The following is a 27,959-nucleotide window of genomic DNA, read 5'->3' as shown; positions in this document are numbered from 1 at the left end:
AAAAGAACAGTATAAGAGAACAGTAGGCACTGCTAAGCTATAGGCATGTGAGGTACGGCTATGGGAAGCAGCTTTTGAATTCCCGGCGTCCTTTGGCTCTGCTTGCCCTAGCCATGCAGTCAGACCGATAAGCCCAAACCGAATACAACCGAGCCATCGTGGAAAACCGCAAGAACTAAATATTGTGCGCCACCGCTCGAACAAACGTCTTTCTTCCAGCCACAATCAGGAACGCTGCGCGTGATCTTGCGAACACCGGTAAATGATGACGATGCTGCGTATGTACAGGTGAAAGAGGTGAAAGTTCACTCGCTGCGCTCACACAAATCCCCCTGGCAAGGAAGCGGCCACCCTGGTCGCTGTTTAGATGGAAGCGGGTCGGCGGGTGTACGGCTTCATGCGCGAAACATCAACTTCTGAGCGCCGACGCTGATTGACGACGGTATGCGTGGGACAACGCGGTAGTTCACGGGAGAAGTTTGCTGGAGCACGGTGTAAGGACCGATATAGCGATGGAGGAACTTCTCGCAGAATCCAGACGTGCGGATCGGCGTCCAGAGTAGCACTTCATCACCGGTTGTGAAGGAGGCAGTGCGGTGGTGCCGGTCATAGTGGTGCTTCCGTTCTTGCTGGGTGGCTTCAGTGTTGCGGCGAGCAATTTGCCGGTAATGGGTCATACGTGTAGAAAACTGGTCGCCCAACGATGTAGATGGGGAGGCAGGAGCAGATAAGAAGGTGGTGTCGAATAGACTTGTTGGTTGACGGCCATAAACTAAGAAAGATGGGCTGTAGCCAGCGGTGCGTTGAACGGCGAAATTATAGGCATAGGTAACGAAAGGCAAAATGGTGTCCCAGTGGTGGTGTCACAATATAAACGCTGAAGAGGAGAAAAACCAGCTTTCTGAACTCGTTTCATTGAGAAACTTAAAAAAAAAAAAGATTACACAATTAACCATTATATCGCCTGGCGTAGCAAGTAACGCATCTGAGCTCTAGATGAACAATTAATTTTAAGCTTGCAACTGAGGCTAGAATGACCCAGGATTGGTGTTGCCTTGTAAGACAGGACGAGGGATTTTTTTTTTTAATTTTTCCTACCAAAATGAAAGCAAGAGGCGCCAAGCGGTTTTAGGTTTGCTGGCAGTTACTTATGCTTTAGGCCTATAGCTCGTACGTACATCTTCCTCCCAAACGCCGCACCCGGGCGGCAATGACACAGCGAGATTCACTGCTATTGATGGCACGCTTCCCGGCTGTGCAACACTAGAAATGTCTGAAGTGCTGTCAGTATAGCGCCTATAAACTGAAAGGTCCGGATGAGATCATGTCAGCAATGACCGCTTCAGACATCACATGGGATTCGTCAGAAAAAAGGATGGGTTATGACGAAGAAGCAATACATTCTCACCTCCTAACAGGTGTATATCTCAGCATGTCGCAAATACAGTAGAAACCATCCTCATGTTTTTCTTTTCTTTTTTTATCCTGGGCTTTTGGACAGCTTGGCGTTTAACTTGATGCATCTGATAGATCATGATTTCTGTCTACACATAAGTTTTTTAAAGTGTATTCTTTCAAACTCGTCATTGTTTTCTGCTTATTTTTCAGTGCATAAGCTCCAGCACATGCTGCCTTCCATTTTTGTGCCTTGAAGGAAGCTGTCGACTTACATGGCGCTGAGTGGAAGGAGGAAAATACCGGCCTCAGTGTCACAGTAAAAGATATGGGGCATCAGGAGAGGCCTCCAAAGCGCTTTGCTTTATATTTACCTACCATTTCGTCCCCTTGCAGGTTGCCTAGTTCCCAATAATTTGGAATTACCGCCGAAAAATATAAGAAGAAAATATACGTCTACCGTTTTTGCTATTGCCATTGTGAAAACCACAGGCCCTTTATTAGTCAAGTGTGGTCTCCGCTGCATCCTTCCATATTGAAAAACAAAAACAAAACAAAACGGGAAGACATGCGGACGACTTTTATGGTTAGAGGAACCTCATCACAATGCTTGAAACGCAATCGGTCGCGCACATAAAGCAAATGCACCATGTAGCAGCTGTGAGCGAGTTTTGCTTTTAGGCCGCCTGGTGTGGCTCTTTTACTATGCATTCGGGGAAATTAGGGTGATTGTTCAGAGTCGCCTATACTAATCTTCGGTATTTTTTTCGTTCACTACAATTGATTAGTTAATAAAGCCTAATTAGCTATTTTTAATTTTTGGCTTAAGAGGAAAGGTGTTATTGCAAAAGTTGTAGATCTTCTAGAAAATGGATAACAATGTTGTTTTCATCACGCTATGACTTACGCCGCCCTATTTATAGGCCTTCAAGAATGCTGTCACGTGGCCAGCAGTTACTTTAAATTATTCGCCAGTGCGTAGAACCAGCTTCATCGTAGAGAGTACGGCCCAGAAATGCGGGTTTTGTTATCTCGGACTAGTAGCGAGGCTTTAAAGGAGCGGCGCAGTCACGAGGAAGGGTTTTTTTTTATTACTCCAGGCGTCGTTTTTGGCTGGTAAAAATATCACTTTACGTAAACGCTAGTTTGATGGAAATAACGTGGCTAGCTGTTTTTCGAGAAATATCTACAACTTTTGTATTAACCCTTTTTCTCTCAAGCCAATATTTAAAAAAATAGCAAATTAGTCTTTGCTAAATAATGAACTGTAGTGGATGAAAAAAAAAATTACAAGGGTTTAACGCTGCTCAACCAAATATTGAGCAAAAACATTAGCTGCGGGGGTCCGAGCGTTCTTCTTCTCTTTTTCTTCTACCTCAGCCCACATATAAAGCTCCGCTTTCACCAACCCATATGAACGAGCGTTAGTGGCCTATAGGGGTAAAGTGAATGCCAGGGTCCTAGCAGGCTGATTCTGACATACCCTTCCCATGTGAAACGAGGACCCAAGTTGGCAGCTCCTGCCAGCCCATGTGTCCCGTGGGGAGTGACGTCACAGCGTCAAGTGGGTAAGACGTAACTGCGGCCGGGTCACGCGAAGGCTTGAAAGTGCGAGTAGTATTGCTTTCGCAATAAAAATTTTGGAGGTTAGCATAGGTGACTCTGAACATCTCTGAATTTGTTTCACTGTGCTAGGGCAAACAGTATTTTTTAAAAACACTTTTAAAACGTTAGCTGGGACACCATATATATCCTTACCTTCCGGTGATTCAGAAGACTGATAATGCATTACTGAGTCACATGGTGTCACTCTAAAAAAAAAAAAAGAAAGAAAACGTCCACTGGACTCAAAACTTTAGAAAATGCTCATATTTAACAATTAAATAGAAAGACAGTTGAGCTCCGCCTTTAGGGGTGTGAACTCTTTTGCTGGTTTTCCTTAATTAAAATTCTTTATAAGGCAATGCAATTTTATAACGCATATGGTTACTGTAGAGCCTACCTGAAAACAACCAATACAGCAGGCAATGTCAAGCGTAAGGAAAATGCAATTCGAAGAAAGTGCCTACGTGGGAAACAATAATTTTGGTTTTGTATCGCAGCCATACCACAGCAGGAAGTTCAGCCATTTTGTTGGAAATAAGCTGTAAGATAAATCATTCAATTAGGCTTGTTGTATTTTGCCTGGCACGACCTGCCATCAGCCCATGCGCTTTCTCGCAGCATGAAAATCTAAAGGACGCTCTCTTAGCAGTCAGTCACATGGACACTCGACTACTAACCCGGGGGAACTCGGTTCCGATATTAGCGGCGGCGGCCGCGTATCCATGCAGACAAGAGCAAGGCGGCCATGTGCCCCGGACGTCAGCGCACGTTAAAGATTCCCAGGTGGTCGAAATTACTCTGTAGCCCTCCAATACGGCCCCTTCTTTCTCCCTGTCCACTTTCTCTCCCACCACCCTCTCTTCCCTTAAGGAGCGGTTCAGGTGCCCATACAACAAAGTGTTGCAGGTATTTTGTCTTTTCACTTCCTCTGAACAAATTATTATTATTATGTAGCAATCGTAAGCAAGTTGGTAGAAGTAGAATGACAAAAAATTTTCTAGTCCTTTTTGCGTATATAGTGAAATTACAGTCTCTATCTATTGCTCTGTGCAGACGAGAGAACGTGTTTTATTAATGTCGGTAATAAAGTGAAAATAATTTTTTTTATTTTTTTTTTTTTGCTGTAAGATATATTATTATCTCTATTAAGAACAGTGTGATTGAATACATTTCGCGTGTATGCAGAATAGAACCCGTGAACTGAAATACATTCTAAACCAGGCTGGCCGAAGGATATCTATATAATTTTTCTGGTTTGATTTAATGGCCGAATAAATGAAGACCTCAATGCGTAGATGTGTGCACAGACAGATCGTAACCATTGCGCTCGTTTATCACATTCTCGAAGGACCACCGAACGTTAGTGTAAGGTATTAGGCAATTCCTACTAATTGCAGCCTGTGCACCTATAGCCATGAATATTGAAGGACAGAACTCTGGCCAAAGCATGTTATGAGATTATTATAGAATTGACAAGATCTTGCTTATGTAACCCAGATCGAGCACTACAATGTCAAAGAAACGAGGCTTTAAAATTTGAATTTGCCATTGAAAAGCAAATAAAAACAACTGAAGCTACATCTTCTGCAGAAACGCTGTTAGTATAACCGTAGTATCCCACGTGACCACATCTCAAGCATATACAACTGACTTTCATAATTGCATACTGTTTCGTTTCTTCTGAAAGTGCTTGTCATATATTTTGGGCTCTCTCCAGCGCGCCCCTAAATAAAAACTACTGCTCCTTTCACATCGGTAATGGTATGCCTGCAGCTTTTGTCACTAGACGGCGCCACAGTGTTTTTAATTCTTCGCATAAAGCGGAGATAGATTCCACGGAAACTCGTCGACGAGACGTACGGTGCTGTGCCGTGTCAGCTTTGCATTTTGTATTCTTTTCCTTTGTTTTTATGCTAACGCATGACCCTTTCTCACAGTTGTCTCCCCTCTCCCCTTATGTAATGTCTTTGAGAGGGATTTTCAAAGGAATAATAAATGATGGTGATGATGATGATGAATGTGGAAACTCAAATGGATGCAACTCTACACTGAAACTGTCCAATTGCTGTTTGGTGGGTGACATTTATATTTGTTTTCCGGACGTCTTTTTTTTTCGAACACCAGACGTCATCGCGGTCGCTGCTCATGGTTTCCAACATCGGATTACATAAAAACGGGCGCATGAACTGATGGAAAAATTATCGGTAAAAATTTTCTACAGCGTTTCTAGCAAAACCGCTATGGCCGGACACTTTAGACATCAATCTTTCCATTGCGCTGAAAAAACATTTGATGCCTAAATTCCAGTGTTCTGTCCCTTTAAAGGATTGATTCGGAATTAGGTTTTTGTGTTGACTTTGGAAGAAGAGTAGCTTTGGATCTGATTAAATGAAAAAAATCAGAGTTGTTTTGTATTTGATTCATCCCCATATATTCTATACGCTTGCAATCATGCAGTTTTTCAACAATACAGGCCACTTGAACATAGCCATCTCTAGTAAAAGGAGGGGCCGTGCCATCCCCCTCTTATTCTTATTGTATTCGGACCAAAACAATTCTTTTTATTTTACTAGCATATAACTCCGCTCATTGACGTCCTCCGTACCTAGGTGTGGAGGTCGCATTATAGTAGTACTACCGCGAACGACGGCACATATAAACCAAACACGAAAAGTCAGCGCTTAAAAAGAGTTGCAGCCTTTTTGACTTCAATATTTTTGAAATCTTGAACAAGCTAGCATTACAAATGTTCCAGAAGGCCTATTTGCTGCGATCATAGTGGCGTCAGCTTACTTTAATTATTTCAGTAGGTGAACGTTGCCAGATCAGTAGGCGATACATTTCTGGCGGAAACTAACGGATGGTTATGAGATGTTAGCAATATAGCTAGTGCCACTGTTGGCTAGACTAAGTTGATGCTGTGCATATGAACACCGTCGCCGTTTTCGCTTCAAAGTATGCACATCTGCCATATGATGCAGCCCATCCGTGTTGCCGCGGGGTAAATGCGCTCGAGCAGCGCTCGTGGCGTGACCTCGACGCCCGCGTCTCGGGCTTGATCAGAATTCCAGCGGCCGACGCTTTCCGCGACCCTCTCGAGGGGGCGGCACTAGCAAGTCGTTTCGCAAAACAGCACTCCCAGGCTGACTCCCTCGCCTTTGGCACATCGTCCTTACCGGGTGAGGAGGCGCTCATCAGACGACCGTTACGAGCCGCAAGAGAGACAAGAGTGCCCCTCCCTTCTTGGTGCCCACGCCACGCCGTCACTTGAATGGGTGTTCCTACAAGCTGACTGACTGCGTGGTCGTCTTGAGTGATCTGCCATTCCGGCCCGTTTTGTTGATCGAAAGTGCTGCGGACGGTGTCCCTTCCAGTGATGGTCGCGATGCTTCTGAACTGGACGATACTTCTACTGTCATGTGTGATCGCAACCTCTGAGCCCTTTGACCTGACCATCCTGCACATCAACGACCTGCACTCTCACTTCGACCCGACGGATCCTTACGGCGCGCGATGTAGGCCGGGCACCGAGGCGCGATGTGTGGGAGGCGCCGCGAGACAGCTCTACCTGGTGCGTACACTCTGATTTATCCCATTCCTGCATTGTTCGCCCAGAGGCACACTACTACGCGCACCGTGTCACACGTGCGTGCGCTTTCCCCGCGCCGTCCTGAACCGGAGAAGCCCACATCGGCTGGCGGGACGTCCTCTCCCCTTTAATGAAGAGGAGGAAGCGCCGCGCTTGTGTTTGGGCTTGGGAAGCGGCCGTTCTTCTCTGACACGTCTTAAACGCGCGCCGTACTAAGATCTAAATCGGGCTCCAGAGCCGACGGGGAGATGCCTCGCTGTGTTTTATGCAACCTGCGGATTAGTGGGCCCAGTGACAACTGTCGTGCATTTTAGTTGGAACCATGCGGAGTCAAGTTAAAATAAAAGGCGCCTTGCGTCCAACACATGCGGTTTTCGAGACAACCACATTATGTTTAGGAGCGCAAGAACAAGGCCTGCTTAAGAGTAAACTATAAAGAAAGTAAAATATAACCAAGATAAGTTGCTCTGCGAGTTGGTTAATCATTGTCAAGGGAGAACGCTAGCAGACAACGGACAAGGATGAGGCGGACACACACATGAGCACATGTGTGTGTCCGCCTCATCCTTGTCCGTCGTCTGCTGTCGCTTTTCCTCTCGCAGTAAAATACAACACGTGCGCGATTGACATCTGATTCCCCGCGCAATCTATCAACGGAAGTGCATGCAGACGGACATGTGGGCTGTTCTAATAGATCCTGCAATTTCCAAACGGCACGAGCAAAGACACTATACCTTCGTCGGTGCTCGTCATGGGGAAGTTTAATTAATGTTTCACGTAAGGAATTATTGCTGGCACGCTTCGTGCCAAAACAATTACTTAGACGGCCCGCACTTTCTGGTACTAATTAATGCGACCACTTTCATAATATAGGCTTGCGTGCCCAACCAACACCACCGGAAACTTTTCTCGATTTTCTAGCGAGCGTTCGCCCGTAGTGCTTTGCGCTCGCTTGCCAATAATTATTTAACCGCCTGCCTAATCATGACTTCGTGCCATTATATTTGTCTCATAAAATGAGACAAAGTTCTGGACTCCTGAGCATATATCGCCCATTCTGAGGGCCTATAACATGAAGCCCTCAGGGTTCATCGTTGTACCATCAAGCGCGAGAATCCGCTTTGATGAGTGTGGCGCGGAATACACTGCGTGTGTCACGCAGGCAGATGCAGGAACTAAGAGAGGGGGAGCAAAAATGGGGCAATTTGCGTTACAAAGGTTTCAGGCTTTTGTTCGTAAGGACTTCAACCCTACCCGCACGCAAAACGGTAATAAGAGAAAGATATCATTCAAGCATTAACGATTAGGTCTGCCATGGCCGAGACATGTGCAAATACCATTGTTTTCAGAAACGATAGTGAACTGGAAATGCAGAAGGCCAAGTGGTGAATCAGGTGAAGTTTGTGGTTAATACCTTCCTTGATTGCAGTTTTGTTAGATATTAGCTTCATTCATTTCTGAGTAGTCGTAGTATACGACTTTTATTTGGCTAATAGTTACAGGCCGAGCTTATCAGCTGCCTGAGCGACTAGTCCACGCTCTTTGTAGTGGCTATATTATTTATTGTTTGTGTCAGGTTCTAACCATGCTTTTGCGTACTGCGTTTAAGAAGGAAAGCAGAACAACGGTGGATATTCGAAATTCTTTTCGTCGTGATTGCACATCTTTCCGTTTTGAGGCATTAAAGTTCTCGACAGGCAGATATTCTCACGTGTGCATTCCTAATTTTTTTTCCCTTGTTCACCTTGCGTGGTATACTATTCATCGTGGACGGGCTCACGTGCGCACAAAATCTAAGCAATCAAATCCGGTCACCGCGACCAGCATTACATTGCATATCGAAGATGATTTTGCTATCCCATTTGTCATCATCACAGGTACGGCTGGGGCACTTCTTTCTAAATTTTGGAGACATGGTAGACTTTTTAGCATGTAAAGTTAAAACGTTCAATTTTTTGCACTTCGCAACACGTAAACTTTCATCATTTAAAAATGTGTCGTGCGCGGACTATAGACAGAAATATACGGGATATTTACTGTAAGCGGATCGCAAAACTTGGCTGCTGTCGTTGAAGTTGGCACAGCATGACGCTGAGTCGGTGTCCACCGCGATAAAAAGAACGTATCATAGCGTTGGGGAAGCCAGATAAAGTGCACATTAATCCGTGCACTCGTATAAAGCGGAATGACATTTCCTCCTACAACGTTCTGTATTTCTTCGGGGAAAACAACGTTCTGCTCGCCACCACCAGCAGTTAGCGTGAACATGCGTTCAGAAATGTGTTTTACGAAATTTGTTCATGAAGGACTGACTGCGCTTCTTGTAACTCCATTTGATCACAGGCATTGAAGAGACATAGAGACGATCCTCGAATGTAACACGCATGATTTCAATTTTGTTATACTTTGCATCGCACTGCACTCTTTATAACCTATGCTGTCTGCCGTTTAATGACGACATGCAATCGTATGCGCATTCCGAAAGTTTGTAAAACAATCGCATCAGTGTTGAAGAATGAACGAACCGAACTAAAAAAAAGCAGGTACCATAAATAAGATGCCGCTATCTAGAATAGAGAAGGATGCAACGCTGGCTGGCTGGCGCAGTAGCGCTAGAGACAAACTCGCATACGAATAAGGTGCGATCATTCATGCCTTTAAAGCTACAGTGCTGGTGAGGATAGCTACTTCGTTGCCTAAATTTGAATTGATGGGAAGTTCTGAATTACAGGCCTTTTTTACCCATTATGTGTTGTTTTATGCCAAAAATCAAATACATTACTAGTGCCAGATAAAAAAAAAAAAAACAGCATATGTAAGGCCGCAAGACAATAATTAGTAATGCTAATAAAAGTGAACCTAGCACGAAATGGGCTGTTTAAGGGAGCATTAGCCACGGAAAAGAACGCACTTGTAGTAATAACAATATCAGTAAGGTTATTTTAATTTTCTGTTTGGTTTATGGGGAGACACTCGTAAGATTAATTTCTACAGTTTACTCCTACGTTTTTGAATGCTGTCCGTGCGAAGAGACATGAAATTCTTTTCTTTCCATATTTATACTTCACACATTAGTCTGCGTTGAACTAACCTCTAATAATGTATTCCCACTCCACTTCATTGTATTAAAAAATAAATAATTGGTTCACAGGAAGGGAAAGGCGCAGTATCTGTCACACTCATGCATGTTCTGCAAACACATCCCGATGAACACTGTAACACCGCATAACACTGCATATATGGCGCATCTGCTCGCAGTAACGCCAGGTATCTTGAGGACCTCATAGCTCCCGGTTTGAAAATGCCCGCCAGCAACGAACGTTGTTGTTGAATGCATCTATTTTCCTTTTTTTTTTTATGTTCCTCACATTCCTTGCCTAGGCCCTCACACAGCGTCACCGCATCAAAATCAGAGAATGTACCTAACCGGCGCTATAAAAGCTGCTGTAGTCAAAACTACAGGTAAAGGTCTAAAATTATGCCCTATTCAATTTAGGTTTCTGGCCCTTCAGACACCGCATTGAAAACTTCAAATCTCTCTCAATAAAAACAAAAGGTGGGGTGGAGGCACAAAAGAGCACTAGGAATTGAAATTTAGTTCTATTTTGAACTAAGGTTGTTGCATTTCTGCTTTATTTTATAGGCATGCATATGACTGGTCATTTTGCTAATTATCTGAACGAAACATAATCGTATTATTAATAAATAATTTCTTGAATATTGTAGCCCAGTGGATGGGCAAAGAGCATAGCGCGCAATGTTATTATTATACTAAAGTATAATCAAGCCACTAACGGATCGAGCCCCTTAAGTGAACCCTGTGGGACATCCAGAGTGGCATCGTCCTAACTTTTATTGCCAAGCGTTGACCGCTGTGTACTAACTGGCTGTCAGTCTATTAGATGGAAAGAAAATAGCAAGGGCATGGGGGATACCTCGCATGGCTATCCAACGCTTCGACAGGATGATTTGTCTTTGTTTCTGTGACTTGTTTGTCACGAGACATAGCTGCCTCTTAGCGCCTACGTTGCGCAAACCTTGAAAGCAAGAGCACGTGTCGACTTTTCTTTTTTGACCTCTGTGCCTTCTAGCTGCTCAGTGCTTCCGCCTACAGCTCTGGAAAAGCCCTGCCGTGCCAGCAATTGAAGCGTTGGCGTCTCAATTGCATGGCTGACTCGCAACCGAGCGAACTTTCTTCTGACGTTCTTGTTTTTTTCCTCAACTCTCAAAGGGTTTCACCTGACGGCGCAGTGAATTCGCTGCGTTTTGTTTTTGCGCTGGGTCCTTCCATCGCTCCCATGCCTGCACGGAGCAGCTGTCCCGGATCCTCGTGCACACATGTCGTCAGTGGTTTTTGCGCTGTCCCAGCTTTCCCAAGTGCGTCGCGACTTGTGGGACCGGGAGTTCAGAAATTGGGTCGCGCTTGTTGCGTCGCAAAGCGCGAAGTACGCATTGTGACAGCTGTAAAAGCAGCGCGAGGACTTACAAACACACCGGAGAAAATGACTCAACAGTGCACAACGAAACACCAGCGCCATGCGTTTTCTTCTCTCCTAGAGTTGATTTCGAACGTGCTTTTCTGCAAGAACACTGCATAAGGGTGGATACGAAACAAAAACCTTGATAAGAAAGCATAGCATACCATAGAGAAACAATTACACAGATACAGGAGCTATGACACGTTGGAAATGTCGTGAGAGCACATAGAGACCAAGAATGAAGATAAAATAAATATTTGCGGAGCAAAGAAAGTATGTTTAAGGCGGTCAGGCAAGAAAACGAGAGAATAACTTGTAATGGATAGAAAGGACACATATAAATATATTTGATCACCACGGTTGTCTCTAAGTCATCGCACTTTGTATAAACATGCAGCATACAAACAATAAAAGTGCATACCTCGTCGCATAAGTCTTATTTATCGCGTATGAACTTTGATGCGGTGGTGTTTTGTGTCCTGTGTCGCAGGAAATCCGGCTTCGTCGTTTACCGCGAGCGAAAAATTTCCATTGAACTAGAATATGAAGCAATAGGCCAAAACCTTCAGATTGATGTCAGAGTTTTCAAGCAGGTCCCTCTGACCAGATGAAAATATGCGAGGTGATCGCGACATTTGGGTAATTTGCACGAGGATGGAAATTGAACCAAGTATTTTCCACCTGCGAGACGACCATGCAATGCATAAACGAGGGAGACTCGTTGTTTCAAACCGAATAAAGGCGGACTTAGTGAGTGTGCGATGCCATCGGGCACACACCAACACACACTAGAGTTGTACAGCTACCAGAGGGCATCGCTGTGGTGCAGAGCAACGGGTAGTGAAATTCACCTATTGTGTGGTCCGTCTTTACAGTCAATACCTCCCCGGAACAGATGTATTCTCTATTTTGAGTGGGTAGCGGACGTAAAAACATATCTGACTGGGCAAATTTGTCGTCATCTAATTCGCAATACAGTTAATTATCTAGAGCTAGGCCGTCGGAGAAAAACAGGCACATGAAAAAAAAGCAATTAGGAATTACTCACAAGCACACACACTGAAACACAGAGAAAAACGACTGCCACTCGAGGAGCTACTGGCCAGTACAAAAAAGAGGAAAGTATGTTGTCAATAGTGATACTATTTTTGCATGAAACCTAAGCCAAACGTAAGATGTGTGCTTTGTTTTGGACATGAAAAACCAACCAGAAAAACTGCCTGATAGTTATTATACTCTGTAATGTGAAATTTGATTTTGCGGCATACTGAGACAAATAATTTATTGGAGTTAGGTAATTATGCACTGGCACAGAGCACACTTTGCTTTCCACATGTAATCCTTCTCCAATAGCACTCATTTTCCTGTCCTTGACTGTATTAAAGATGATCTGTGGCAGGAGAAATGAAGAAAGATGTGTTCTCTAATTGCTGCACATATTGCTAGCTCTGAATGAAAATGCCAATAAAAATGTTCCATGAGGTCGTCACAGTAGCTAGATGAGATGAGAGGAAAAGGAATCGTGCTTTGCTCACGCTTAAGTAGTATATGTAGTTCTTGTTTCTCTTTATATCTAGATTTATTTCCCCCATTCCTAATATTGGCGTGAACATGTGCGGTTATGCATGGCTCATGACATCTTTGGTGAGCGCGACAGGTGAGAATTAGGCAGCCGATATCAGCACCCCGGTGTCCGACTATGCACACATAGATGAACAACATGATGGGAAGTACCAAATTGGTCGATTGGTATTGCAGACAGACCCTCACGCGGGTAGATGATGTCCGCCCCTGTTATTCTAGAGTGGTCTCTACGAACCCCATGGCAATACAGGTAATCTAAACTTTCAATAGCGTTAGAGGCTCTCTCGGGATCCTTACACAGCCATTCAACAAACTATCTGATATTTGGCCCCAGGTTGCCCTTTGTCACTTACAATAGGGCGGCATACAGGACACGCTATTCCGGGTACACGTAGCTTTCACCTTCAAATTTGGGACGGCGTAGCGTTAAAGGTTTCGCCAGGATCCCAACGCTACCATTCACCAGTCTGCCCGAGACTTCTTCCAGGCAGCACAAACCTTGGGCCGAGTGTTGGTACCGTGTGGAAAATGTAAGGGCTTACGTAGTGAGAAATAGTGTGAAATCGTGCGAAGTCGTGCGAAATCGTGTGTCAGTCAAATGTTACGTCTGTGACACTGCGTGTTTCAGCAGCTGGTGTACTTAAATGCTGCTGATAAACGATGTCATAATAAACAGGTGGCTCAGCTGTTGGAATGCCAAATCTAATCATTCCGTTTCTGTGCGACCTCTCGAGCTGACCTTCTGCGTTCGCAGTCCAGGGTTAGCGTTTCCGCCTACGCTGTTAACTGTTCCTGTGGCCTTCACCACCGTGGATGATGGTGCACTGAACCCTTTAGTGACGTGAAGCCCTCTTATATGGATCAAAGTCTTCGCAGGGATTGGCTACGGAGTCAAGTCTACAGCGACCTCAAAGAGCAAGTCCACATTGTGGGCTTCTTCACTAGCTTCCCGGTCGACACATCCACTAAAGGACTTGTACGAGGCATGGGATGTCTTTCATACATCGTTCGTTTGGGCCCTATAGCGTACCAGATAACTGAGAAAGAACGTTAGTTCAAGTCATTGCATTACTGAGCATATGCATCGGTAATTAGCTGTTATCACGCCCTATCTAAAGAGTGATACGCTATATTTATACGCGCACAAATGTCACCATGTGCCACTGGTGCACTTGAACACGAACCCGAAAGATCATGTTTTGACTACGCAACACGAGATAACTTTTTAACCTCCGAAGCGTGCTGCGTAATAATAAGGCGGTGCCTGACTGTATGCACGTCTCCAAGTGAATTTAAAGCATTATCTCACCTAAGGCGCCGAGATTCGTTACGTTGAATAAATGGAGCAGACGTCTGTGTCTGGTGTGTTATTTCGTGATATGAAAGCGAAAGGAGCGGGGAACAAGTGCGAAATAGCCAAATAATCGGGAGTCGTAAAAAGGAAAAAATTAGAAAGTACATTTAGTTAACAGAAGGGCATTTAAGGATATGACGCGATAGCGTATAGGCTACCACCCGATGTATAAACCCCGGTTTTCACCAAGCCGTATGAACGTGTCCGCATATAGCCAAGGACTATAGAGTGCCTCACTCGGCATCCAATAGCAAAAAAAGATTGATTCTTATTCCACATTTCCACATCGAATGTGCAACCCGGGTTCGCAGTTCTTCCTATATTTCTGATATCATCTGGTCTCGTTAAATCGCACGGACTATCCACTAACCAGTGCTCACACATTTATCCTGCCTGCTATCACCAGCCAGCGCCATGTCCCTGAATTTTCGCTAAAAACTTCAATGCCGACTCCAGATTTTCTCGCTAACGAGACCTTTAAATCTATCTCGTTAAAATTATAACGGCACCACAGGTGGACAAACTTGAAATTTCCAGATTTATCACTCTTTTCAAAATAACAGATCGCACAGTTTCACATGTTTCACGTCGGTTTAATTTATACCTTACAGCTGAATCCTTCGTGATTTTCACGAAGAGCTTTATTGCCGAATACTTGTAAATAGCCTCCTTTTCGAACGCAAGTACACAGCCACCAAGCTTTCTCCTTTCTCGGACACCTTTCAGTTGTGCTTTTGATTAGTTAGCTTGCTCATTGTCGCTGTTGTTGATATGCCGCCTGTTGTGACCGAAGAGTGTTCATTTGCGCAAGACATAAACAGTGTGTGCAAGCAACAAAAGCAAGGCATCGATCTTCGCACTACAACGCCTGCAGGTTTAAAATTAGTATGCGGATAAAACAAGTAATGTGCCCTTCTCAACTCTTTCTGGAGCAAACATCGCGAAACGATATCGAAAAGTGAGCCGGCATGCAATAGTATGAGAATCGCCAACATAACATTGAGGCCACATAGTCACGGTCTCCCGTGTTCCCATTCGTACTGCTTGTACCTGTACCTTTTCGCCGGTCACTAAGGCTTTTGCAGGTGGCTGGAAACTTGCTCCGCTTCCTGTCACCGTTTTATGTTCTGTGCTGTTTTTTTTTTTTTCTAGTTTATGACGAACAACCAACTAGTTAAAGCCGCTGCATTCGTTAAAAATAGCGGGAACGTGTGGGTCTCGCGCTGCCAAGACTAGGAACACCTCCGCGATATGGCCGGTGCTCTTGGCATGAACGGGCGAAAAAAGCTCAAAATATTTCTTCTTCGCGCGCAACCTGGGTTGCCTGAAAGTGCAGACTTTTTTTTTTCAAGGAAAGATATGTCCGGGAATTCTTCATCATCACTCATGCGAATATGGCAGGTCGGTTAATAAGTAGTGCTCAGAGCATTCATCTTGTCGGGATTCGATAATGTGTAGTGTTGTTAAACAACATTGCAGAGTAATTACTAATAATCACAACGATGCTAATGAATCGAGTCTAGCAATCATGCACTTACTTGGTACTCTTTATTGTGATCGTGCGGATTTCTAAACGTCTTTGTTAGTTTTCCGTTAGTCTTCCAACTTTAGTCTTCCAGTTTTGTGTAATATGACTGATTGACTTAGCAGACCAACATTGAGATAATGCTAACATAAACAGCGTTTTCAAACCTTGTGTGACAATGTGTCCTATATAAGCTGAACGAAATGTTTTGAACTGCGCTGGCTTCTTTTAGAGCTCGGCAGAGATAAGACAGTACGGTATTCGCACGGTTAACGTGCGGTATGGCAGATAGTATGTTCGCGATAGCTGATTATTAAAGGGTAATTAGTTTGCTGCTATTGAATAATTTACTTCTCGTTTTCTTTCCAAGCCAAATCGTTTAAAATGATAGTTTGCAAATTTCTGGAATTAACATTATCGTTCGGGATACCGAACGGGAAAATATACGGTCAAAACGATCCCTTACTACAACCAATGGCGCCTGAAATGTAGCCGCACTTCAAGGCGGGGAGATGCACATTTCAAAAAAAAAAAAAAAGCGGCAGATGATTAAAATACTTCGGCATATGAAATTGGAGCCAAGCTATTCATATATATTTTCTCAATTCTACCCTGAAGAAGGACGGCCCACCGTCCGAAACTGTTGTTAGAATAAAATAGATAATCAGGAAAGATGTGTGACATCCTGTTTGATGTTTGAATTTAACTCTGTCCCATTAGTAGCAAGCAAACCATGTCTATATATAAGTATGTATACATACATACATACATACATACATACATACATACATACATACATACATACATACATACATACATACATACATACATACATACATACATACATACATACATACATACATACATACATACATACATACATACATACATACATACATACATACATACATACATACATACATACATACATACATACATACATACATACATACATACATACATACATACATACATACATACATACATACATACATACATACATACATACATACATACATACATACATACATACATACACCGGCCAAATTCTTTCTCAGCACATAGTAAAACATTATAGATGAAGCAATGAGCTGATTGTCAAGTTTCGCATCACCAAATGTTCGACTCATCGGCAGTTTTTTTTTTTTTTTTTTGCATTGAAATGCATCTTCTCGCCATGAAATGCGTTGTTGACCGTAGTAGGGGAACGTTTCATCGCATGTTATCAGTTCCGATATCATGAATGATAATGTTGATGTCAGAAATTTGAAAACTACCATTTTACAAGATTTGGCTTGAAACACAAAACCATAAGTTATTTGTTCAATAGCAGCCAACTAATTACTCTTTAATGAACAGCTGTCACGAACATACTACCAGCAATACAGCACAATTAACGTGCAAAGACCGTACTTTATTATATCTGCCGAGCTCTAAACGAAACCAGCGCAATCCAAAATGTGTCTAGAGCTTACACATGTGAGACTGTCGTGTAAGATTTCAACACTTGCTGAATCGAAATTTGAGCTAAGCTTCTCAGCTATGTTCTTTTATATATTTATTATCCTCCCAAAGTGTTTATCTCAGCATATCTCGAAGGAATATAGCTACAAGCAACACTAATCGTTTTTCTTTTGCACATGCACACTATTGTGGAAAATTGCTCAAAATGGAGGCAACTCAGGAACAAGCCATGTACGGTCGAAAATTATAGACACTTCTTCTTAGTGACTGGCTACGACATTTTGCCGCTTACCTAGGGTCCTACTTACCCACTTTTATCGCCATTTTCTGCACAGTTAACTTATTAGATATAATTACGAAATAAATGCGTATTATGTCGTAATAGCTTGAAGCTGCTTTCTACTATGACTCAAAAATAAAACTGCAGATCTCCGAAACTCTGCACCTTTTTGCGACACACCCAATCACCGAGGTTCATTTGGGGATTTTTTTTTCCGGCAGTGTCCTTTCTCAGTATTTGAGTGGTTTCCGACCGATATTAAACGGACATCAAGCGGCACCTCCGTGCAGTTTATAAAGCGTTATAATCTTATCAGAGTGGCTTAAATGGCGCTAGACCAGAGGTCTGATTTTGCCCCATGTCTTATTTACCCCGCCCTACCACAGACACTACTTTCCTAATTCTTGATTATTATAAGAACGCGGTGGCTTGGAACTTGCCCGCAGCGCCGTCGTTCGTCGTTGACATCATCTACAGGGACGTACAGGCTACATGGATGCACTTGTTCCTGCGCGATCATACTTCACCGCGGCACATTACATAGCAGCGGTGCAACATGAACGGGCAAACGGTAGGAGTAACCGCTACCCCGCTACCCTGACGCTCTCTACCGCTACCCTGCCCGCTCTCAAATTATGTCCTTTCCTCCGCACTTTACTCTTGGCCTTCTATTGAACGTTCCCCCGCTCTCGCCAAAACATCCTGCTTTTCATGACAGTCACCCTTAGAATTATCGCATCAAAGGCCTCCGGATGCCTCTTCAGCCCTCCTCATAGCAATCTTTTTTCCACGCTAGATCTCTCCATGTTCTTACCGTGGCAGTACCGTTTTCGCGATATCTTCTTAGTTACTAAGGTACCAGTTCCCTCCTCCAAATATGTGCGCAGATATCCATCTCTTCACTTTGTCATCTGCTAGCTATAGCAAATGACAGGCAGAGCTTCGTTCTGCTATTACCGGCCATTTCTTGCAAGGAGCGCTCACTCCATATTACACGGATATACTATTTCGACATACACGCCGACGATGCCGAGGAATCGCAATCCAGGATAGGGCTCCTCAAATGAAGAAGAGTTACTGTGGCGCCTGGCCGATCGGCAACTTTTCGATCTGCTTTAGAAGAGAAAAATGACACCAGCATTAGGAGGGAGGGCAACTTTGGCGATTTTTGTATGTTGACGGATCGAGAAAGAACTTTGTCTTTATATTCTTATTGCTGTTCTGAACTCTAATGTAATGTTTCTGATCTCAACGCAGCGTAATTTTTCGCAATGAAATTGCCAAGATAAGAGACCCTACAGGCGACCTATACCCAATAATCGAGCGATTTGTACAGGCCACCTTTTGCTGTTGACGTGAAGGGGTGGTCAGGCGCACGGAACATTGGATTCAAGAGCAATTTCCGGCCATCTATAGTGTTCTCATGATGATTTAATTTCCTTTCTTCAGCTTTATTTGGTGTATACGCTAGAGAGATCTGGCGCGGCAACTTATTTTGTACTGTGGGGTGTGCGTATTAACGGCGACAGTGGCCGCGACCGAGAACGTTCGCCACAGGCAAGTAAACACTGGCTGCCGCGCGAACAAGCAAGTCCGCATGTGCTGGGATCATTGTGCGCCAGAGTGCTATGAAGATTGCGCCTACTTTACAGAAGGTTTTGAACGCGCTAAAGCATATGTGCGCCAAGCGCTTGGCTGCTGATTCTATGCCAGCTAGGTTCGAGCACAACCCCGGCCATCGAGGCTGTCAGTTGAACGAGATGCAGTCTTCAAAAGGGAGTGGGCTGCGATAACATCAGAAAAGAACCCAAACACGTTATCAGTTCAATGAGTAGTCGTCCAATGACAGCATTGCTTTACTTGAATTATTATAATCGCACTCCCGTTGGAAGCCGTTCGGTCAGCGTCGACTGGCGCCTCTAGAAGAAGCCCAAAAACTACAGGCTGTTGCTGAACTACTGTAAGGCATCTAATAGGTACCAATTACGTAAATAATGGATACCAATTACCCCGCCGGGGTGGCGCAGAGGTTACGGCTTCCGACTACTGTTCCCAAGGTGCGGGGTCAAATCCCGACCTCGGCAGCCGCTTCTTCATGAAGGCAAAAAGCAAGGCGCCCGTGTGCTGTGCGATGTCAGTGCACGTTAAAGAACCCTAGCTGGTCGAAATTTCCGGAGTCCTCCACTACGGCGTCTCTCATAGCCTGAGTTGCAAACCCTTGAAACCAAACCAAGCCAAACCAATAACGATTTCTCCACCGTGAATAATTATACCATTATTACCTTTCTTTGCGTTCGTATACTTTGGAATTATTTGCCTCCTTGTGCCTATTACACCATGCAAAAGATATTTGCATTAGTTGTACAAAAAAAAGGTCGAGTGGACCTCATTTAATTTTGTTTCAAAACGCAAACATTTATTCAATTCCAGGTTCGTTTTATGAATGCCCTGTTTTGAAAACATATTTATGTGCATGCTATTTCTTATCACTTATTCTTGTTTCCACCCTCTCTCTTTCTTGTTTCTAAAGTAGCTGATCCATTATGCTGTAAGAACATACATCACAGCACCGCTCAAAATATCTGGAAATCCGCCAACTTCTCAGTGCACTCAGCCACTTCCATGAAGCGATCTTCGTGTGTGTATGACTTCTGTCTTCGCATAGGGTGCATATACCTAACACAGTTTTAATGCAGGCAAAGAATACAAGCCCCTTTGTGATACATGCGGAGACGAGGCAGTGGTAAACCACATTTTGTTATGTAACACGTAGCTTAAACCACGAAATAAGAAACGTTTACACTGTTTTATAATGGCTAGGTTCTTTTTTATCGAACGGAGATTTTGTAATAAAATGGCCGTATTGAGTTTCTTGTTTTTAGCTTTTAGCTTTTAAATATGAGCAAACTTTCTAAGGAAACTATTTATTTTATAAATAAAATTATACTTTGTAAATAAAGTGAACAAAATTCTAATGTGCTTCGCACGAGATGGAACCGTTACATATTGCTTTATTGACCATATAAAAAAGAACGCCAACGTGCCGTTAAAAGCAATACAACACACCCACTTCATATGTTCGTTCTCCAATATATTATGGTGTAAATTATTCAGGGAAACATGAGTGTTCCACTTGTTTATGTAAGGCGCACCTAATTCAATAATATCAGAATGTACTACTGCGTTTCTTTGTGTGAGGTGTGATACCAATAATGTTACTTTCATTCAGTGTTCACCTATTCATTGAGTGCCTTTCCTAATGTTTGTAGCGGGCACTACCACAAAAAAACCAGCTCTCCAGAGCCACATTAACCGGTTACACACCAGCAGTCAAAGAAAATTGTTTGTTGCAGGATGATGCCCAAATTGATGGGTTTTATAACTCCAACTCTAAAGCTTGTATTCTGCTTACGTTAAAGCTCGGCTTAAGCTGGTTTAGTTTAACGGGCTGATGCCATCCTTGAAAATTTTATAGAATTAGGCAATTCTGCACAATGCATAGTGTCTCTTTCCTTAAGCTAATGGGTAGACTAATCGACTCAAAAACCAATAAGAAATCTAAATAGACACGCGGTTCCAGTTTATTTTCAGTTTCCCAGCACTCTTTCTTTGTCACTTTTGAGACGCCTTATATTAAAAAACAATCCTCAAGGGAAAGCGATCGTGGGTTACAAGCATATAGTCTTCTACGAATGCGATAATACGTAAATCATTTCCACGTTCTAAACACTCTACAATTCTTTTCTGACAATTCAGACTTCAACGATTATTTTCGGTTCATTTTACGCATTATTGGGTTTCTGTCATCACTCAGCAGGATTAAATGGGAGAACAACAAATACATCATTAGGTGCTACAATAGGAAAGAAATTAATCTAAGCAACAGTGCTCGGTAGCTGGGCCAAACATTGGCTGTAGGTGGGCTTCAGAGGGCTTATGGTGTTAATTTGTGTTTGCCCACATGATATGCATGGTGTGAATCTGTGCCAGTTTAAAAGTGCTGATAGAGCAAACCATCTGACTGACGTGCCCAGCACAGCCTTATAAAGTGCTCGCGTACACCACATTTTGCCTACAGCCCACCACCTGCTTCAGGCGTCTGATATTACATGCTTACGCGCACTCGCGTTTACTTTTCTCGCCTTGTTTTCTAGCGCACGACAAATTATGCTGAGGAGTTGTCTGGCGCATGAAATACGAAGTCGGCGTGATCACGAGCAGCCACCATGCGGATCATGTGCGTTAAAAAAGCGGACAAGGTAAACCCCGCAAACCTCACCGGATGCAAACTTCTATATTCTTTCCCACCAAGGTCACAGGGCAAGAGACACTGTTGAAGCATTCCATACTGCCAAAAGGGAACATTCCGTCAGCAAACAACCCACTCTATAGTCAGCGAAAAAAAATGGTTTAGATAGAAGTAGATAATATTTCTTTTACTTGTTGTTTCTTGGTTGTCCTCTTCTTTTTCACTTGTATTTACACCAATCGTTGCAAAAAAAAATTGCACCTAGCCGTTTATCTTGTGTGGATCACTTCGGCGTCTCGTCCTATTTTGAAACTTAGTACCCTTCAGAATTCGACCTCATTGTTATCACATTCGAGCCGTATTTCTAGAGCGGGATATATTTCAGTGGGTCTAAGCAAGGGCAATGCTATTTTCCGCAAGCACAAATTTCGAATAGTGCTTCCCATTTCGCGCTGTCAGGCTATACACTGTTGAACCTAACACGAAGGGGGTTATGGCACCCTCCATAGTTATCAAGGGAGGTACCCGGTCTTACCAGCCAAGCAACCCACTTAAACTTCGGCAGAATTAAAACGGAACTCATCACTCTGGGCCATAGAAGAACCCCGCCAGAGGCGGTACTGTCACCATCTTGTCTAATCTGGTTAAGAAAAACCTACCAGGCTTTCTCTCCGAAATCGCGGACATCAAGCACACATTGTGTAATAAACATATCACTGTCTGGTGCAATTCCATAAGACGCAGAGATCGAGAATCGTCTTCAAACAGCAGCCTATATAGTGGACCGGTATGCCAAAAAAAGAGACCGCCAGTAGGAGCAGGAAAAGTCCGACTTGCTAATGGTGAAGAATCTGAAGGCACCACTAGCTCAGAAAATCGCGTTGCCAGACAACCGTCCATTCCAGAAACTGAGGGAGATAAAAGTCCAAACGCAGTATATCTCACATGAGCGACAGCACATCACTACTGTGAAGAGGTTTTCCACGTCCGATGAGCAAATCTCTAATATGATACACCGTATCAGAAAAATTAAAGAGCACTGTAGAATCTGCATTTTAGTAATGCGAAAACGCAGATGCTGCTGTTGGTTGCTTTTGGTTGCTTCTAGTTGCTTAATTCACTTCTTGTTTACCCAATTTAGTCCTTGGTACTTTCAAATTGCGCGTCACTCCCTTCCTATGACCGTTTTCGGCACTACTTTCGATTGCGTGACGTCACGCCCTTGACATCACCCTAATTGTAGCAGAGCGGAGGTTTGGGCTAGTTGGTGATCATCCATGTTTAGGCAACAGCGCAAAAGGACAGAGACAAGTGGAAGGAGGTACAACCTCCGCGTCGTCGTTGTGTACCTCCTTCCACTTGTCTCTGTCCTTTTGCGCTGTTGCCTAAACATGGGTCACCCTAATTAACTGCCTTAATTACCTACTTTAGTCTTCGGTACTTTCAAATTGCGCGCCAATGCCTTCCTATGCCCTTTTTTGGCTCGACTTCAGGTTGCGTGATGTCACATCCTTGACGTCACCTTAATTGACTCATTTATATACCCATTTTAGTATTTGATACATTCAAATCGGGCGGTAAGCCATGGCTAATGAGACGATTTTTGCCTTTACTTTTACGTTTTTGCATCTAATTAATTACCTAATTAACTTATTGGCTTAATTATTTTTCGGACATAACCTTATGTCACCCTCTATCGATTCACACCACTCATTAACCTCTACCACTTCTCAATTACTCACAACTGCTGCGGACACGATTTTGCGGACGCGGAGTGCGGACGCGGCCTGTGGATGCTGTCAGCGGACTGAAATCTGTGAACATAGCGAAGTAATGCTTTCGCATTAAAAACGTCATGGCATGAAAGAAAGGGACACTTTACGTTTAGTGCGAGCTTTCATAGTATCGCATTCCTTACCCTCTCTAGAACAGAAATTGAAAAGTTGTAGACGCTTATCACTAAAAAATACAAGGCGGCACTGAGCTACTAAACTACGCGCCAAAGGCAAGTCTCGTCGCTCTAAGAGTGCATAATATCCACAAAGATATGCGGGAAGCATGGCTTTCACATCTCAACAGGTTCGCCCTCACGAAACCAGGCAGAGAACTGCTCAAAGTAGTAATCTGCCTTATACGCTCGGCCAGAAGGAAGGGATGCCGTGCAAGGTGAGGAGACGCATCAGCGTTTGCCTGTTCTCGCGGAATAAGCACCCCACACATAAAATTGGAAGAATAAAAGCAAGAGGGGAAGCCCTGCAAAAGAAAGGAGATGAACAACCCAACACGCTATAGTTGTACGCGGCAGGATCAAAGAAGGAATCGACTAATGAATTTTGTGTCCTCAGAGCCTTCAGAATCAGTGGTGAGCCGTGCCTCAGTGAAACCTTCAAACGTTACACCCGGATCTTGAATTAGAGAGCACAGCGGCAATGGGCCGGCAAGGACACTTGAACCAAGAGCAAGCTACTTCGTCGTTGGTTCTTCGCTGCTTGCCGGCTTCGAGAACGGCCCGAGAAAATATAGCAATCTCTTCCCTATCAACGCAAATCGCTCGTAGCAGGTTCCCTATTTCCGAAACTAGACACTCTTTTGTTTCAGATATTTGCACGCGAAACAAACTAAGCTGTTTTGGGGCCACTCGTGCTATATTGGTCTTTGTTCTTTATTCCTAATATCTCCTGTGTGTTCATTCTTAAATCGTTTGGTTCATGTACCTTTTTTTTTGCTCGTTTCTAAATTTTTGAAGACCATTCACCTTCGGTCAGCCCCAAGGAGATGTGATGTTTGTCTGCTTGTACCCACAATGAAAAAAAGAAACAGTGCCAAAAAAATAGAGGGTCGCAGTGCTATCGGTTCTGTGCCAACACAAGAAAACTGGCCTGAGGCAGCAGTGCCATTAGTAGTTGCCTAATTGCTTAGTACTGGTCTAATCGAAGGTTGAACTAAGTTTAAAAATCTTGGCACCCCACCGTAATGTCTACCATGTCAGCCACAGTCGCGCTTAAAAAAAACAGGCTGATGTTGAAATATATCACTTGAGTTTTAAAATATGCAGTTTCCGTGGAAGGTACTGGTTACATAATGTTTGAGAAAGCTAAATAGGCTACCGTTTAAAAACATCATGTCGGAAGCACCTATGGCCGACGTTAAAATAAATGAAGGTCAGACTACAAATCGCTGAAATAAAGTGTAGAGCCACAATGACGAATGTTATGTGGGCGTAGCTTGCAAAAATGCGCAGACTGACAAGAAAAGGACGAGAAAAGCATCAGCACGCGCAGAGATAGGCTAAATGTTAATGTTATGGTGCAAATTGCAGTCGTGTCTGTGTCCACCATAACATTAACATTTAGCCTATCTCTGCGCGTGCTGATGCTTTTCTTGTCCTTTTCTTGTCAGTCTGCGACATGATGATGAGAAGGGAGGAGTCGCTGGAGAAAGATTTGATGTTGGGAAAGGTTGAGGGTTGCCGGAGAAGGGGTAGGCAGCGAACGCGATGGTTAGATGGCATCCTCGAGGCACTGCAGATGAAGTTATGTGATGTTAGGAAGATAGTGAGAGACCGGAAAGCGTGGCGTGACATGGTCCATAGGATCACGAAGAGTCGGACACGACTGAACGACTGAACTGAACTGTGTCCAAGGATGCGGGCTCGAATCCCGGCTGCGGTACCGCTTTTCGACGGAGGCGAAAAGCAAGGCGCCCGTGTGCTGTGCGATGTCAGTGCACGTTAAAGAACCCCAGGTGGTTGAAATTTCCGGAGTCCTCCACTACGTGCGGCGTCTCTCACAGCCTGAGTCGCTTTGGGACGTTAAACCTCGGAACCGAACTTGACCTAAAGTTGCAGTCGGTATAAATTCTGTCATGTATTTGTTTTCCAAAGCACATCAATGTAACGTAACAGTTGAATTGGCAATCTTCTAAGATTTAACCTAAGTTAAAGGACGTATTCTCAAGAATGAGTGCTTCGACTAGGATATTTTATTTTTATTTATTTATTTATTTATTTTATTTATTTATTTATTTATTTATTTATTTATTTATTTATTTATTTATTTATTTATTTATTTATTTATTTATTTATTTATTTAAAACACCCTCAGGGCCATACGGCATTACAGGGGGAGTGGTTATACAATGTAATAAAAAGCAAAACATAACAATATGAGCATAGGTTTACAAAACGTTGCTGGTTATACATTTTTAGCTGAGGCATTCTTGAAATAAACGGTGGTTATTAGTTAGTGCCAGTGAAGCGGGAAGGTGATTCCACTCGTCGGATGTACGGGGTAAAAAGGAGTGAAAGTAGGTTTTTGTTCTGCAGAATGGTACTCCAACTTTGTGGGCGTGATCCATCCGGGCTGAAACGTACTGTGGGGGTGAAATACGTTCTTCGCGCAGGTGAGAATGGTGAAATATTTTATAAAAAAGACAAAGACGAAGTGTTTTGCGACGAGATGCGAGAGATGGCAGACTGAGGCTGGCTTTCATGCTGGATACGCTTGCTGTTCTATAATAGTTAGAGAGGATAAACTGTACAGAAATATACGTACGTATTACAGTAATATATAGGAAGTAATATAGTAATATATGTAATATATAAGAAGCAATAATATGTAGGAAGTAATATAGTAATATAAGTAACATATAAGAAGTAATACTCACAACAGGGCGCGCAAATATATTAATCCGCCATTACTCAGAATAAATTTATTTGTTTGCCGATTTGCAATCCACAAAAGAGATTTCATCAGCGCGGAAATATCGATAACTCGAACCAATTTATTTTCCACTATTCTTGATCGTAAATTACCATTTAGAAGAAAAAAACGACTACCCTTCTTTTCCTTTTTTTTTACAACATAATTTCTGTGCGGTGTTTAAGTAGGGACATCGGAATCTTCTCTAAATGTCACACAAAAGTGAGACAGAACTACTTACTACAGAAAAGAACTAGAGAAAACACTACAGAGCTCTAAAAAAGTACTGCACAACTACAGAAAAGTTTGATGTTATGACAACAGTGCAAAATATTTTGTCGTGCTTTGGGCACGGTTCCGCAGTATATTTTTTTTCGACTGGTTCTGAGTGAACGTAGTAGCCATATTAATCCGGCGGTGCAGATTCTTTGAATTCTGTCAGCCACCTCTTCTGGGAGAGAGCTACAGTGAGAAATGGGAGGAAGCTGGGATAGGATGGAAGGAAGCAGTCTGTGCTGGGCCCGAAATAGCGTTTTGCGCCCAGCAGCCACCGAAACAGCGCTTGCGCCCTATGCTGCCCGCCAGCGTAAGAGGAGCAAAACCGCAGACAAAGCGCAGGCCGCGTCGACGGAGGCTGACGTGGCTGTTCCTCTCAAAGGATAAACAAAGCGTCTCGAATGGGCGGCGAGAAAAAGGGAAGGGGATCGTCGGTCGCTGCAAGCCTCCTTTTCTCTCGCCTGGCGGGCATACACGTCGGATACATGTCCTGCCAAATGAAGACGCCGCCGCCCCATACAGGGAACTGCAGAAAGTTTCCTTCAACAGAGCGCTTTGCAGGCATTTACAGAAGCTGATTCACCTCCTTTTTTCAGTGGGCTTTAGAATTCTTCAAACTTAATTATTGCGGACGAGATCGTGCCAAAAATTTCCGGCCTAGTGCATCGTTTCTAAAAAGCACGCAGTTTGGGCACGCCTTTAATCAGCGGCGTCAATTAAGGCAGGACACTAAATGGTGCACGAATCACCACGTGACCTACTCCCCTTTTATGCGCTGCAACTCGAAGCGGGGGGGAGGGGGGGTTGGAGGGGGGGGGGGGGGCAAACGAGCACTCTTATTACAAGGCCTCAAAGTTCATCTCAGTATCTCAAATAAGTTGCATTTCCTGGCAACGGATATATTTATGCTTCAGTCGAAACATTCGAAAAACGTTCTAGCCTGCCCAGTAGGCGACCTAAAATACTGCTGTACTATACCATCAATAGAGGGTAATTATTAAAACCAAATCATTATTCGTATTCCGCCTGTATGCGTAAACTTAGGTTCTATTTACAGGCAGAACTGAGCCGACGTACTGGATGAAAATGCGGTCAGAGAAGCATGAGAGGGGAAAGAAGGTGTTAGGGTATCATACACTTGAGAGATCGGAACTGCTCTTCTGGTCAGCCCTATGTAGAATCACGTTTTTTTTTTTCAATATTCGGCAATAAACTTTCGTTTGTTCTTCAATAGCAATAGTCTCGCGCGAATTAAAGTTCAGGATGTCAGGAAATGGGCAAGGAACGTCCGAACAATTCCTGCCTGATGTTTCAAAATAGCTGGCTTAAAGGTGGGGAAGTAGATGGCTGACGCCGGCCATGGCGAGAGCATAAAATTAATGACACTGGCGATGGTAATTTTTTTTAAAAACGGGTAATCGACAAACCAAGGAGGAGATAAGCAACACTTCGATTGCCAA

General features: G+C 43.6%; 1 protein-coding gene across 1 annotated transcript in view; it reads left to right on the top strand.

The window, feature by feature from the left end:
* The first annotated feature begins 6,172 nt into the window (after positions 1-6,172).
* Positions 6,173-27,959, top strand: part of LOC146208823 (protein 5NUC-like) — a 79,697-nt gene continuing 57,910 nt past the window's right edge. Inside the window, exon 1 of the mRNA XM_084596200.1 lies at positions 6,173-6,571. Coding sequence (XP_084452326.1) covers positions 6,377-6,571 — 195 coding nt within the window. The 5' untranslated portion in view covers positions 6,173-6,376. The remainder of the gene's footprint in view (positions 6,572-27,959) is intronic.

The sequence above is a fragment of the Amblyomma maculatum genome, chromosome 1, assembly GCF_055883805.1.
Source record: "Amblyomma maculatum isolate TAMU_Amacu chromosome 1, ASM5588380v1, whole genome shotgun sequence".
In the NCBI taxonomy this organism is placed as follows: domain Eukaryota; kingdom Metazoa; phylum Arthropoda; class Arachnida; order Ixodida; family Ixodidae; genus Amblyomma; species Amblyomma maculatum.
The sequence above is the reverse complement of the archived record's forward strand: the minus strand, read 5'-3'. Positions and strand labels throughout refer to the sequence as shown.